The following is a 17,096-nucleotide window of genomic DNA, read 5'->3' as shown; positions in this document are numbered from 1 at the left end:
ATTGGTAACACTATTTCTTAAAAGTTGAAATATATAATATACTGAATGTTTTACAAACCTTCTTAACAGTAATGAAAAACACGTCATGCCGTTGAAACGTCATTATGAAGTTATTTAACGTCCGATACATTCTGTAATAAATGGTATCACTTGACCCTTTATTAATGACGCCTAGTATATATATATGTATTGTTTATTATTTATCAATGCCTAAGTGTATTAGGCAGTTATTAACAGATCTTATAATGCCATAAAAATTAGGAAATGTATAGTAAAGTACCTATTTCGGACTTGTTGTAATGCCATAAAATTACCATCAATGTTTAGCAAGCAATGTATGCTGTGTATATTATTAAAATAGAAGTTTTGGTTATGGGATGATTTGCCATTTATAATAATATTTTGGTTGTATAGCAGGGGTTCTCTTAGGAGCTCTTCATATTTAGTTGGTTTTATAAAAGTCTGGATTTATATTAGTCATTAATGTTTACCATTTCTTTTCAAAATCAACATTTAGTAGTTTCTTCATCCAAATTATGTTCATAGAGTCAACAAAAATCTATTATACCAAGCCCCCTTTCGGAAATAGGTCCACAAACAACTGTTCACTCTGTTTTGTCTGGTTTATTATCCCATAAACACCTAAAAAGGAATATTATTTATCTTTCTAGGGAATTATTATGGGGAATTTGGGAGTGTAAGGAAAAGGAAATTGAGTTTTGAAATGAGCATTGATTTGATTGCTGCAATTTTGCCTAATGTTGTTAGAGTTCTTTTCATCAATCTCGTAATAGTTTGTTCGATTTCAAAGAGTTTGCTTTCCAGGTTCAGTTTAATCATTTTATCACAATTAGTAGAACATGTTATACTCAGAAGTTTATAGGTTGCAGGCTTTAAAGTCTGATCTAAATTTGATGTTACTATTTTGTGGGACGCCTATCCAGATGACATGTGATTTATCAAAGTTTATTCTTAATCCAGAAATATCTGCCCAAAGTTTCAAGAGTGAATGTGGTAGCATCGAAGGATCTCTTAGAACCATCCTAAACTTCTATATCATCTGCATATTATGCAATTAAATAATTTTGTCGTCAATAATGAAACCCTGACTATATTTTATATACAAGACAAATCTTATGGAAAACAACTTCTTGGTTTATTTTTTCACGTTTCTGGGCTAGTTCTTGCCCCTTCTCCAGGTGAATAATGGTGATAGTGAACAGGACAGCATATATATATATATACACACACACACACACACACACATATATATATATATATATATATATATATATATATATATATATATATATATAGATGTACATATCTGGCTTCCTGTACATCTATTTACATACTGTACTGTACATGTGCACTATCACTATTATTCACCTGAAGAAGGGGCAAAACTAACCTTAGAAACGCTGTGTCATCCTTATATACATGATGTATCTTATACTCTATATTACCGAGTCATCCATATATATACATGATGTATGTTATACTCTATATTACAGGAGTCATCCTTATATACATGATGTATCTTTTACTCTATATTACAGGAGTCATCCTTATATACATGATGTATCTTATACTCTATATTACAGGAGTCATCCTTATATACATGATGTATCTTATACTCTATATTACAGGAGTTATCCTTATACTTATATACATGATGTATGTTAAACTCTATATTACAGGAGTTATCCTTATATACATGGTGTATCTTATACTCTATATTACAGGAGTCATCCTTATATACATGATGTATCTTATGCTCTATATTACCGGAGTCATCCTTATATATGTTTGTATCTTATACTCTATATTACCGGAGTCATCCTTACATACATGGTGTATCTTATACTCTATATTACAGTTCAGTAGTAGAGCTACACCTCCAGATTGATAGTTAAAAATAACATCATAGCCCCACATATGTCTTTTCCTCCTCAAATGTGAAATGTGTATCGTGCAAAAATATACATACACCTATGTCGGCTTCACGGTACCTTCACACTTTCATGCAACACTCCGCACCATTAAATTGCTGTCGCAAGCTGATATTCGACCATAAATTGCATCTTTATGTGCCGAGCAGTAAAGACTTCTACCTGCACAGGTAAGTCACGTACCATTTAAAATGTCCATGCATCATATATTAAAGATTTCTTACAGTAGGTAAATTTGGCTTCCAATAAAAGCCTTACTTGGTGAAACAGGACGTAATAGCATGCATATTGAGAGTCAAATGAGAGTTATTAGATACTGGATTAAACTTATAAGAATGCCTGATTATCGATATCCCCACCAAAGCTATCAACTATTGTTATCACTAGATAATTGTGGACAACATACACGGGCTTCAGATGTGAGAAATATGTTATTTTTAAGTGGGTTTTCTTATGTTTGGTTTAAGCAAGATGTTGGTTATATAAAAGTATTTTTGTCAACATTTAAACAATGAATAAAATACGTTGATGTTCAGAATTGGTACGCATCAGTAAATTCGCCCAGTTTTCTTAGTCATTATTCACAATATAAATCGATGTTTGGACTTGAAAATATATCAGTCCCTTTAAGGGTCACATGCAACGTAAAACACAACTTTGCAGATTCTGATACCTTTCAGTATGGACTTACCGAAACAAATCGTCAAAAATGCAAATTCAACTTATAAAGTTGAAAAATAACGCGATGAAAAAAACCGCGCGAAATCGGAGTTCAAACGTTTCACTAATTTTCCCCCGACTTTTCGGGGGAAAACTGGTTTCAACAGCTGGACTGCGCTCATAGCACGTGCGCAGTGAAATAGGTTCGCACAGCTTGGAAGCAGGTTGTCCGGTGAATATTCGGTGAAGGCTTTGGTGTGAGCTATTTTTCTAATGTTTTGTTGATATCTCACAGGCGCGAGCTTTTTATATGTTATGACAGTAAATTAACTGTTTATATCATTTCATTTGTCTATTTCACCACACGTACTTGATACAGAGTCACTTTCTCAGTTCGATACTTAAAAGCAATGTTATTATTTAGCGTTGACACAATTTCTAACTGTGATATAGATATGTCGTTGTCAGAGACAAAACTCAATGTCTTGTTTTATTGACACCTGTGTGTCTGCCTGCCTGTCTGCTAATGACAATATTCAATACACAGCTGCTATCACTGACCACATGCAATTTGAACTTAACACCAATCAGGCTATACACCATAAACAAAATGCATTGATTTATGGCCCGGTTCAGTCTCTGTCACATTATGTAATTACACAGACAGGCAGGTGTGATACTTGAACACATGACATGTTATGATGTCTGTTGATTGCAAAATGTTATACACAAAAAATGAGCATGTATTTACAAAACCCAACATCTCTATATATACACACACAATGAGCCGTGAGGGCATCTGCAAATGAACCAGCCGTTACACTTGAGTGCACACACACCCCGCTCTGACTGGGTTCGGTATCCCGGCTGCTTCGTTTCTTGGGAAGTAAACCCAAGTACACAATATTGCACTTTTGATTTGCGATTGTACGCTTATAATTTTGTTTATATGTTTTTTCATAACCAGCAATGTATATTATATGTCATGAATAAGTGATAATTATGTTTGATTTTTTGGTTGCATGTGACCTTTAAGAATTTGTTGTAAGTTTAGAATCTCTCTACATGCCTTAAAAATACAACTTTTTAAAAAAGATAATACACTGGAAGATTTATTATGTTCTTATTGTTCTTCTGGTAAAACTGAAGACGAACACCATTTATTATTAGTCTGTGATGCCTTCTCTGCCTGCCTAAAAGTGTATTTAAAATGTTCTAATGATACCCTACACACGATACATAATGCACGTAATTCTGATAATCCTGATATTCTCAAATCTGTTGCCATTTTCATAAAACATTTGATGTCCATCCGTAAATCGCATGTAAAAACATAGGCTTCATGTCACGTGACCAATAGTTGAAATTGTGCATCTTCAATTGTACTTTGGGCCACTGGGCCTTAACTACTGAATAAAACCTGCCTGTCTGTCTGTCAACCCTACACCTTGTTTCTCAATGGAACACTTTAGACTGTGTTTGTGTCTACTTTTCATGACATTGGTAACATATTCTCCATCACTATGTTTATCTCTCAACAAAGGTAGATCAAATAAAGTTTCAGCAGAAACTTTCCACACTCTGACAAGCCTGAACATCTGCAGTGCGAAGAAAACACACCGGCGTCGGAGAAGCACAGAGAAGAATAACAGATGGGTGAACGGAAAGATAAGATTTTCTCAAACTCTCAAACTTCTAGTGTCGCCAGTACTTATAAAACTCATGACTTTAACACGGGTTTGATAAATGCCAGATCTACAAAATATAACGATCCAACAGATGACAAGGCCCTTGCACTCAGAAATCTGGTGCTGGACAACAAACTTGATATTTTAGCAATTACAGAGACATGGCTTCATGATGATGATTCTGATAATCTCGCAGTTAGTAAACTCACTCCTCCAGGGTACAAGTTTTCAAGTGGTTGTTTTATACAAAAATTACGAAATGGTTTTCAATTGGTTATCGGATAATTCTTTGGACGTGCACTTTAAACCCATGAGATGTATGTTGTCGAGTAGGAACATTTTAGTGAGCGATATTGTGTCTTCCACGGTCACGGTGACTCCTGTAGACTGCTGTAGGCATTAACGTTCCCCGCACGTAAACGGAGCAAACTTGGTATTGTTGTTGTTTGGCCCAGCGGAGTTTGATCCCTTTCACTGTTTCGACGACGTCACACGCCGATGGCGGTTCGCCGAGGTAGACTTGGATGTACAGCGTGGATTTTGCTATCAGATTTTTCAGGACGCCTACCACGCTGTCGAATTCCCACACCCATCTGCAATCCCACGTTTTATGCGTCCCGGGTTGCTCGACATCATGTGGGCTACTCTTTGTCTCAACGTGTTGACAATCACGCTGCGTCTTTGCGTAGGGACGTAAGCCACGAGAAGCGTTCCGTTTTTCCCGACTTTGTCAGGTAGTGATCTTTGTTGTCCGTGGAAACCGTGGGGAGAGTCGAGCGTGATGTTGCGATTCCAGTCGATTTGGGATGGCATTAATACCCATTTGTTGTCGTCGTTGAAGATGACAGTGTACCACGTGTTTCTGGAAACGGCCGTCATCTCGACGTCGTCCAAGTGGAACAGTCTGCTGCGGAACGCTGGGGTTATTATCCATGCGTCCTCGCCGTTAAGTATCAGGTCATATCATGTTGTTGACCGGCTCCTTCGGTTATCGACAAAATCGCCTAGGTCGTTGTTCTTACCACCAGCGGCAGTAGAGGGCAGCAGTTCGACGGGTTTGTCAATGTTGTTTTTCAGTTGCAAGGTGTACAGTTTGCGGTCGACTCCGGGTTCGTCGAATCCGTCATGTCCCCGAGGTTGGAGATCGCTATGTTGGCGCATTTTCTAAAGCGTGTTCCTGGACCTTGAGATTCCGTCATTGTCGTATGTGCAGCGTCGCGCTGAAATACCCATTACTTACGGGATCGAAGTGGAAGCGGAACGTAAACATTACGATTTGGCCTTGGAGAAACTGCAAGCCGCTCAAGCCTAGTACGCAAAAAAAACGGGTGCAGAGAATACAGTTCATCAACGACCAACTGTTGCGCTTGAATACCATGCCGTTCAAACGTTCAAGAACGTTGACGACGCCATCGCGAGAATACTACCTGCTCACCAGCAAACGACTCGAACCTCTCGGCGACGAACCCACCCTCTCTCAGTTATACACACCTTCCATGAACAGAAAGACCGGTAACTGATTTGCGTGGCGCTGGGTCTAGCGGCGACCGTGTTGATCGCCAAACAATTAGACTAAAATATATTTATGTGTGTATATACATAAGATGGGAAGGCATGGATCGTATAACCGCAAGTGCGTGCTGCTAGGAAAAACCAAAACCTGCGGCAGGAAATGCACCAATCGAATATTGCGGCATACACATTATGTCCATACGAAAGGGTTTCGTGAATTACAGGTGCGAAGTGTGCGGCGTGGGCGTGAAATGCCATTATTGTCGTTGCAAAGCCCACGGAGAGGATGTGGGTACGAGGCCATCATCTACTTGATGAAAAGAGAGACTATCTCAACGAACACAACTGACTGCTCAGAATAAAAATCTAACATGCATGTTGAAAGTTTAACAACTAACGTATTGACGGTGTTGCTAACATTTAACAGCGAGAAATACTTCGCACACAAACAATTATTATTTTATTCGCAGCCGAACATAGCAATAAAAATCCTATTAGAGATTTGACTTCACACCTGACTATAATGAACAACCTATTAGAGATTTGACTCGCATCTGAATATAATTATTTTCATTTTAGAAAAGTTGTTCACACATTGATATAGCAACGATGATTACCGTTCGAGAACTGAAAAGGATTGCCAAAAGCGCGGAGTGATCAGTTTACTCCCGTTTGAGAAACCTCAGCTGTTGGAAATTGCTCGAGTATCATCGACGAACCTCCTCAAACCACGGTGAAACAGCTCAAACTCCAGTGAAGGATCGTGGGCTCAGAGGTTATTCGCGCATGAGTAAAACCCGAAGCTCGTCGAACTGTTGGAGGAACACAAACCCATCGAACTACGGTTCGTGCGGACAATGCACGCCATAGGTAAGTATCTGCAAGGCGGGAGGCTGGACGTCAACAAAAACATGGACGTCGACGACATCATACCCCTGATCAACGACAAAGTCGGCGAGGAATTGAACGCCGGGCTTCGACTTTACGGGGATAGACAGTCCTACTCACATCGCATGGAATTGCTCGAGTGGAAAAACAAAACCATCAGGCTATTTACGTCTTCGGACACAGAAGGGAACACAACTACTGTGCACAGGATAAGCCCCGTCCTAGATAAAACCGTGTGAAGGATCAATTTATTTCTAGTCGAAAAAGACTGTTGTACGATCAATCAAAGCATAAGGAAAAGAAACACTTCTGCAAAGGTGTCTGCACGGCTTCACGCGAGCCGACCTGCTGGAATCCCACCGGAGGATTGTCGAGACATGCCTAACGAAACGACAACGTCTTGAAATTCATCAACCACAATCATCAACTGTCCGTGCCTTACGCCATCTACGCCGACTTCCGAAGACCTTGTCAAAACTGTTGACACCGTTGCTCCGTCCCAGAAAAAAGTTTCATACATAAAAACAAGAACACAAAGCCTGCAGGTTTGGTTGCGTGGTCGTTCGATTTGACGGAAACGAACGCTCCCGTTGTCTACCGAGGTCCCGACGCGACAGAACGATTTCTCACGTGTTTTGCAAACGAATAGAAAATCATCAGGAAACAGTTGTACACCATCGTCCCCATGTGTATGACCCAAGACGACTGGTGAACTCATTAGAAAGCTAAAATTGCCACGTGTCCGACGAAGCCCTGAACGGGGATGTCATGAGAGATCACTGCCACATCACCGGCAAGTACAGAGGTGCCACTCACAGCCGTGCAACTTGAAGCTCAAAATCAATATCAAAACCATCAAAATCCCCGTCGTGTTTCACAATCTTCGCGCTTACTATTCTCACCTGATCATACAGGCCATCACAAAGGTCGACAGCAACATAACGTGCATCCCCAACAACATTGAAAATACATCTCATTCTCGTTAAGATGGTCTGAGATTTATCGATAGCATTCAGTTCCTGCTGTCGTCTCTAGACAGTCTGGTGAACGCCAACGACCGGACGACTTCGGCATCACTAATCGATACACCGACACAGAGACTCGACCCTGCTGCTGAGGAAGGGCGTCTACCCCACGAGTACATGGACGATTGTTCCAAGTTCGACGAGACGTGATTACCTCCATCAACTGCTTTTACAGCAACGACTGATTCAATATCTCTCCTCAGGACGATTACACGCACGCGACTAGCATTATTAGGGACAAACTGGGCTGCAGAACCTGGGCAATTACCTGTACTTGAAAACCGACGTGCTGCTGCTGGCTGACGTGTTTGAGATATTCAGAAAAATGTGCTCGAAACAGTACGGCCTGGACCGCGTGGTATTTCTCATCCCCGTCTCTCTTTGGACGCCTTGTTGAAAACACTGGCGTGGAGCTGAAACTACTGACGGATTACGACATGCACCTGTTCGTGGAAAAAGGTTTGCGAGGCAGGATTTCCATGGCCTCAAACGATACGCCAAAACCAACAACAAATTACGTTCCCGGTCACGACCCGGCAAACCGACCAAACACATACTCTATCTCGACGCCAACAACCTGTACGGCTGGGCCATGAGTCAGTATCTCCCTACCGAGGATTCAGATGGGTTTCCCTCGCCCGAGATGATTGACGTGAAAGCATCGCTGGATTCAAACAAAGGCTATGTGCCCGAAGTGGACTTGGACTATCCCGCAGAACTACATGAATCGCACAACAGCTATCCGCTAGCTCCCGAACGATTGACGGTGAACCCGGACTGGATGTCTGAATATCAGCGAAACTTGCTGGGAAACAATAAACCCGGCTAGCGTCGAAAACTCATGCCAAACTTGATGGAACAACTCAAAATACATCGTTCACTATCGCAGTCTGCAGTTGTAATTGTCAGCTGGGAATGAAGCTCATGCGAAAATACACAGGGCGCTCGAGTTCGATCATTAGTCCGTGAATCGAGGCCCTACATCAGAACGAACACGGATTTACGAAAGCTAGCCACCAGCGATTTCGAGGAAAACTATGTACAAGCTCATGAACAACTCAAGGCAAAACGATGGAAATTTGAGAAAACGCGTGAACGTGAAGCTAGTCAGATCCAGTGAGGAAGAAAAACTCAGGAAACTTATAGCCAGGCCGGCGTTCAACCGAAACAAGATATTCGACGACGACTTGGCAGCGCTGCACTACATGAACAAAGTCACATCAAATTCAACCGGCCTGTTAACATGGGGATGAGCATCCTCGACTTATCCAAACACTTGATGTACGATTTCTACTACAACGAGCTGGAAGAAACAGCACGGCGACAAATCTGAGAAGTGCTGTACAGGGACATAGATTTAGTCGGTTGCCCGCCTGAATCAAATACCCTTCTTACACTTGAGTGTGTACCACACCTGGAGGGGATCAGCGACAGAGGCACAGATGACGACGCATCTCTGACTCCTGTGTAACCGTCGTGTGTATGACATGAACGGACATTTTAATAGTATCATCCTTTAACTGAACAGTGTAATCAGTTTGATATTCGTGCATTGGCACAGATAGATACTTCCGTGAATATGGTTATACGAATCATATAATTTCCTGTGCTGATCTATTGGTATTGAATTGAATAATAATGGCAATTATATGTAATGAGAAGTGTAGATATGTTGGTTTAGTTTTGCTTATATCAAGTATCTTGTGTGTGTTTGTATACACATAGAAGCATGGGCATATAAAGTAATTGGTTGTGCGGATATGTAAAGTAAGATGGTTGTCCGTGTGAGATGGTGTGTTATGAAATGACCTTCCTTCAATTTGACGGTGGAGAAAACAACTCAGAGCGCATATTGATCTACTCTACGGCAAGAAATTCATGTCAAGGATAACCCTGATGCCACAACGCAAGAGGTTGCCACCTTCCACTCTTCCCAATCCCATACCGGAACCAGCACCAGAGAAAAACTGGATTGCCTTACCCGAACCAATAACAATCCCAACTGAAGGGTGGCACCAGCGCCCCTTAAGCAGCATGTCAGGCTGTCAAATTCATCCATCTGAGGTTCCTGGACGTCTTGAGGCCAGAACACGCCTTCATTGACCAGACAGTCGTACAGATGCTGCCAGGGATGACTATTTGCTCGACCCCTGAAGCAATACAGAGGACTGCCAACAAAGACTACAAGCAATCGAGAATGACTTCTACCTAAATAGAATGTGTGTGAACTATCTGTGCGGTGAGGATTTGGCAGCATCGGATGCGTAAATGAACTCACTTTTAAGAAATGTGTTTTATACATGTGTACATGAAAAATGTAATGGGCATTTATTTGCTAGAGCTCTATTTAATACAATTCCCATTGTAACATAGTGTCTGATCTTTAAAATGTGTCATGTTATATAACAAGAATATGTAGTTATTTGTTATGAAATACCATATCCAAACTCAATAAAAGTTTGTTGAAGAAACATTTCTTTTATGCGTTTCTTTTGGTAGCAATTGTCCGATGATAATGGTATCAGGTGGCATCTTTGTCATTGACTCCGTTTCAAGCTTCAACCTTTACATATACCATGTACGTGAGAAGCAATAAACTTCAGACTAGCCATTATAAACTACACCTTAACATAGAAATTCCTAGCTTACACCTTCTGAAGGCTACCCAAGCTGTATGCCTTCACAAAGCCATTCAAACTTTCCAAGCGGAAGTCATCACAAACTTATACCTTCACGTAGCCACCCTGAGGGTTCATTCTCAGGACGTGGACAACCTGGGGGAATTTTACATTCACTTGGGACATTGGACAGACAGTTATTGCCTTAGATGTCGTAGTATTGTTGTTTTTGTAAGGGATTAACTGAAGTTCGGGAAGCAAGTTAAAATGTGAACTGTGTTATCCGGAATTGTTAAAGGTTCGTGAACTCTGGCGGTGGCGCATTTGATTATTTGTTTTCAGTAAGTTGATTGATTTCATAAAATGTGTTCACTCCGATATGTATACACCGATAGGTGAGTAAATTCACCTTCGAAACGTTTAATCAGTGCGGCTGTGAAATTGTAACTATTATAATTTCATGGCAAGATGGTAAAATCATGCATCACTTTCGCGATGGCAAACGTGCAGTTAGATTACAAATTTCTTCCGGACATCCTCGAGGTGGAAGATACATCTGCGATACATGGGCACACTTGCGGGAATCCTGAAGAGAAGATGAAGTGACTGGTGTTCTTGGCAGTAATACCCATCAAGGATTGTAAAATCAACTGTTTATAACGTCAACGACACATCCTCACCAAGCCTCCCAGTGCACACAACTTCACCCAGCTATTCCGAGATGAAATTGAGGTTTGTCGATAATAAAATAATAATGGAAGCCCACGCTAACCTGCAAAGGAAAGATGCGAGGCCACCAGGAACTAGATTGGATGGTAGGACACCCAGCGCCATTGTAATTTTGTCTTATTTATCTAAAATTACTTGTTTTGCTTCCTTACAATTTCCGACATTTTAGTATTGCCCGGGAAGTCTTGCCGTCATCGCTAATCTATTTTCCTGGCGTTAATTGGCTCAGTAACCAAATTCCATTTTAGAAGTAGAACACTTTTTTTCTAGACTTTGTTTCTTTTGACATCAATACGGTGCCACGTCGAATGCAATCCCTAAGCAAGGTACACCTTCAAAGCCATCCCTGGCTTACTACCTCTCTACGCGGCTACACCACAACACCCGCGAAGATCCGAGGGTAGAATTGGTCTTCAGTACAACACATGCTTGTGGCAAAGGGGTCGACAAATTGTCGATAACCAGGATCAGATTGGACGGGCTTGACTTCGGATTCGGCCGCAATAGTCATCGTATCCCAACTGCATAGATCGATGCTCACGATGTTGATCGCGCTGGATTGTCTGGCCTAAGACTCGATTATTTTTACAGACCGCCGCCATACGAAAGCTGGAACATTTGCTGAGCGTTGCGCAAAGAACCAACAAACAAACAAACCAAAACCCAACCATTTTATCTCGAGATATATGTTAACACAGTGCTTCATCTCCAAATGTATTTGCTTGACATTTGGCACTTAATTGTTTGCGGCTGAGATTAATGCAGTGTCGCCCAGGTATGTAAAACCCGGACTCTTTTTGTGATACATAACGAGAGCGTTACCATTTGCTTCGTAAATTTTCCTTTTTTTCCATCAATTTCGATTCAGGAAAACACATATTAGCGGATGTCGGTATTCTCACCAATAGATTGGAGACTTCGCTTGCCACACGCACGCGCCGTTCATACACCAGATTAAATAGAGAAATTAGACGCACAAGATGGAGTTTCTTTTCCGGGAAATCGACAGACAGTTTGACACGCTTTAGTACATGCGTGTACATCTCGACATCGTTACATATTGTCAGCGTACAGTTCACGTGGACTGAAACTGCGCAGGTATCCATACTAATAGCACCTGCTGCATATGGCGTAACCCAGAGTAGACTTGGGCTGGTGACGAACCGCTAAGCATACTCGAGCGAATATCGCCTGGTGAATGTAAATTACGCGCAATGTATATTATTACGTATGTTTCCTAAAGAAACAACAACAATTGCAGCTGGTGTGAATTTGCATGGGAACGGTATGTGAAGGTTTGAGCTTTATTTGTTGTTGTATATTAAAGCATACCTGAGAGCATTCCGTGACTTTTCTTTCTTTTCGCATAGTTACACTGGAGTTTTCATACCAATATCAAAGTGTTTTAATCGTAGAATATAAGTTATTTTAAAAGTATGGCTAATTTGGACTATAAACGCCAATGGCTGAAGGGACGGGGTGTAGAACCCAGCTAGGGTCCATGCAGGTTGCAAAGGTATTGTATGTCCCGATGGTCCCTGAGTATGGTGATCTACCTTAAGTTGTTGGCGATCTTTTTTGGTATTCTATTGTCTTTCATATGTAAAGATATTTTAGATGTTCATACCAGTTTTACAATTATATCTGTGATATTCTAGTAATCTTTTCTGTCCTTCGCCGACATGTTTTTTAGAATGATTATTATGACATTATAACTTCAATAGTCACAATATGACTGGAATATTGCCGATGTGACTTAAAAATCTTAACTCGCTCACTCACTCACTCCATAGTTACATTGCCGACAGTGGGTTCAGTTATTGAACATCAAAAACAGATGTTTCCACAATATTTGGTCTAACTGGGGGAGCTACGTTTATGAACACACGCACAGTCTATCCATACAATGTTGTTTAGATGAACGCATAGTTCATCAATTCAAATTTCATTGTTGAGAATAACCACTACCGACAAAGAAAGGCCATATGTACAGCTGTATATCTGCCTTCTAACAAACAAAGAGCTCCGCGTGTGTTTACATACGGGACATATGATTACAGGTATTGAATTACAGTTGAAATCTTTCTGACCTCGTTTAGAGGTGAGGTGAGGTGAAACAGGTTCAGCGTCGTGCTTGGAGAATATTTCGCTCATATGACGATGTGCATGCGAGTGTATGTGTATGTGCGGCTGTTTGTACCAGCCCAGACTTAAGCTGGTTTTATAGTGCTAGCCCAGACTTAAGCTGGTTTTATAGTGCTAGCCCATGGAGATACCACGAAGCAGTGAAGCATGAATACCCCGCTCAGACACATTATACCTACTGACTCCGAGCCGACCACTACTTGTTGTACCCATTAATGCCAAGCGCCAGACAGGGACCAACAAGTACCATATATTTAACGTCTTTTGGTATGACGCGGTCGGGGATCGAACCCGCGATCTTCTCGTCTCCGGGCGGACGCTCTAACCACTGCAACACAGAGGCGGTTACACTTGTTTGTGAACTTGACTCGGGAACACCAGGTGACTTCACACGAACCTGCTGAGATTGGCAGTTGCCCAACACACGCCAAGGTGCATGGTCATGTACATGTTTCTTGTGTGCACACAGCAGAAACATGAGTTGTGTCCCTTGCGTAAGGGAGTTAGCACTGTGACATAGAGTGCTCCTGTTCAGGTGTTATCAGATTGCAATACATATTTGCTTGAGTCGACAGAAAGTGTAAACAGTTGACCAAATCTTAGCCGTGTGTTGCAAATGCCTGTGTTGTTCAAACTGTTTGTCAATCATAGAAATTCAACTCTGACTGTGATGCTGTTAATCAGTTTAATATTTAAAATGAATGTTTTCATCAACCAGTGCCCCTAAACGCAATTTTATAAAGACATCGTATTATTTCATATAATTGTTCTTTTTGTTATGGGGCGGTGGGGTAGCCTAGTGGTTAAAGCGTTCGCTCGTCACGCGAAGACCCGGGTTCGAATCCCACATGGGTACAATGTGTGAAGCCCATTTCTAGTGTCCCCGCCGTGATGTTGCTGGAATATTGCTAAAAGCAGCGTAAATCAAATTCAGTCAATCAGTCAGTCTTGTTGTTATTAATCATAATATTCTCATCAACCGCCTCCATGGTGTAGTGGTTAGAGCGTCCGCCCGGAGAGCGGAAGGTCGCGGGTTCGATCCCGTCATACCAAAAGATGTTAAAATATGGTACTTGTTGGTCCCTGCCTGGCGCTCGGCATTAATGGGTACAACAAGGACTGGTCGGCTCGGAGTCAGTATAATGTGTTTGAGTGGGGTATTCATGCTTCACTGCGGCATGGTATCTCCATGGGCTAGTGCTATAAAACCAGCTTCAGTCTGGGCTAGTACAAGCAGCCTCACATACCCATACACACGCATGCACGTCGTCATATGAGCGAAATATTCTCCAGCACGACTGTAAACCTCACCTCACCTTAATATTCTCATCAATAATCAGAATGGTATAAATGTGTGGATACGTGGAGCTAGACAGGTGGTGATAGTAAAACCAGTGAGTGAATATATGATTTGTCTTTTCTTCAGGCCACCATTCCACAACGGGATTGCATGCGACCCTCTATAATTAGAAAACAAAACTGCATCAACAATGTCCATCAGGATACTCTATTCAGAAATCAGAAGACATCTACGCATTCACAAGGCATTTACAGCTGTACCAGTGAGATACTATGAAGATATTCCTAAAGCATATCGCCCATATGGGAAAACAGGTGACGGAAATTATGGATCAACACTCGGAAAACAAAATGTTCTACATGTCGAACCAGTGCGAGAAACGATTCTCAGATTGGCCAAAACCATTCCCTTCACTGACAAGGACTCGGTCTTCAACATTGCCGACTATGGTGCAGCTGATGGTTCTACTGCCATGGCCATTTTCCGTGAGTTGTTGGCAACTCTGAAGATCATCATCATGGTCCCAACACCCAGTTCCAGGTTATTTATGAAGACTTGGAAATGAATGATTTCAATTCCCTCTTCAAACGTATGTCAGGAATCATCCCTGATCCGCCGTCCTACCTCCTGGAAATGGACAATGTCTATGTTCTTGCTTCAGGGACAAACTTCTACAAGCAGTCTATACCTTCAAACTCTATCCATTTCATGATGTCAATGACGTCTATCCACTGGTTGTCAAGGACATCAACCACCTTCAAGAACTCGATTAACAAAGATGCCAAGATTAGTACTGAGGAGACGGCTGCACTACACAAGCAAGCCGAGTTGGACTGGGAGACCTTTTTACTGAGAAGAAGTAGAGAACTGAAACGGGGAGGCTTACTTGTCGTAGGTACCGTTGCTGAGTTTGAGGACAGAAACACTGGAGAAAATAAATACACTATGTATTCCCTTGTGGGACTACTGAATGAAGTATGGAAGGTATACCGTCAATCTGGTAAAATCTCCAAAGAAGAGTTCGTCAATACAAACATATCCGCTTGTTATCGCACCATGAAGGAGATGAGAAAACCATTCGATAACAAAACGTCACCAGTTTCAAGGTCAGGATTAACCCTCTTGTCAGCTGAAGCTGTAGTGAACCCTGATGTATTTTACAACAATTGGAAAGAGAAGAAGGACAAAGAAGGAATTGATGATAGGGAGGAGTTTGCCAGGATGTACGTTTCCGCTCACAGGAACTGGAGCAACAGCACCTTCATGAATGGTCTCTCAGACTCCCGATCACTGGAGGAGAAGGAGCAGATAGTTGATGGGCTGTACGACGACGTGAAGAAACGTATTTCAAGGATGAACCCCGAAATATTCAAGGACGATGTGAAGTTTATATATCTCGTGATCAGAAAAGAATAGTCAGACGAGAAGAAATGACGTGGAAATCTTAACGGGCAGACATACCTTTCTGATAGCAATGAAACATCAACTAATTGACTAAAGGGGAACTTTATGAAATAGATCCCTGAATATCAGTGTTGACATTTTTTTTTTTACTGAAAGGATAAGCATGTCCTGCTTTATCGGTAGCACCCGCCATTCCACAGTTGGCTTAAAAAGTAAGCATTTACAGCGGACGCCGCCCTGGAGTAATGGTGCCATCTGACGGCAGCTCGAAAGAAAATCAGACAGTGTTTTTATTAATTGACGGGAGTATCCAGTTATTAATTTTAACTGACACTTTTCTTTAGAGGTGCAGAGATTCTGCTGTGTAAGGTAAAGAACAAGTCTTGTATTCATTGTATTTGAATTTTAACAAACAGCTATATATGTACCAGTAGCTTTGACATCTGATCAATTGGAGTACTTTTCTTCTTGTCGATGTTTACCGACGCCTTCAGCAATAAACCAGGTAACTAGCGGCGGCCTGTAAATAATCGAGTCCGTACAAGACAATCCAGTGATCAACATTATGATCATTAATCAATGTGTTATGACATGTCTCAACCAAGTAAATGAACTTGACTCGACGCCAAGCATGGGTTGATGAAGACCAATTCTAACCTGGATCTTCACGGGTCACAGAAGAATAGTATTTAACCTCATTTTGGAAATGTTTTATGCAGCTAATTGTAGGTAATTTTGCATGTTGCATCTGACCAATTTTATTATTTTTTGTAGTAAATGTCGTTGTTTAACGATGTACTCCGCAATATTCCAGCCATATAGCGGCGGACTGTAAATAAATGAGTGTGGGCCAGACAATTCAGTGATCAACATTATGAGCATCAATCAACATAATTGGGATACGATGGCACGCAACCAACAAAGAGTGTGACAACCCCATCCCGTTGACGCCTCTCACGACAAGCATGGGCTGCTGAAGACCAATTCTAGTCCGGATCTTCACAGGTCACAGATGTAAAGCCAGGAGGAGGGGTGGGGGTGGGGGTGGGGGTCGCATTGTCTCTTCCTGCCTTGTCAGGTGTGATGATGGAACTATACACATGGGGAAAATATCGCAGCACCTGTGTTTTCAAACCCACACAGAACCTTTTAAAACTGGAATCATAATTATATGA

The 17,096-nt window shown here is 41.5% G+C and overlaps 1 protein-coding gene across 1 annotated transcript; it reads left to right on the top strand.

Moving 5' to 3' along the window:
• Positions 1–15,078: 15,078 nt before the first annotated feature.
• On the top strand, positions 15,079–15,933 carry LOC124269360 (anthranilate O-methyltransferase 3-like). The gene has a single exon (XM_046704376.1). The coding sequence runs from the start codon at positions 15,079–15,081 to the stop codon at positions 15,931–15,933; it is 855 nt and encodes a 284-aa protein (XP_046560332.1).
• The last annotated feature ends 1,163 nt before the right edge of the window (positions 15,934–17,096 follow it).

This window comes from Haliotis rubra, unplaced genomic scaffold (assembly GCF_003918875.1).
Source record: "Haliotis rubra isolate DU_JTF1 unplaced genomic scaffold, ASM391887v1 Scf1441, whole genome shotgun sequence".
Taxonomy (NCBI): Eukaryota; Metazoa; Mollusca; class Gastropoda; order Lepetellida; family Haliotidae; genus Haliotis; species Haliotis rubra.
The sequence above is the reverse complement of the archived record's forward strand: the minus strand, read 5'-3'. Positions and strand labels throughout refer to the sequence as shown.

What these genes read in the sequence shown, in the direction of transcription:
- LOC124269360 (XM_046704376.1), top strand. Translation starts at nt 15,079, where the DNA reads ATGAATGATTTCAATTCCCTCTTCAAACGTATGTCAGGAATCATCCCT.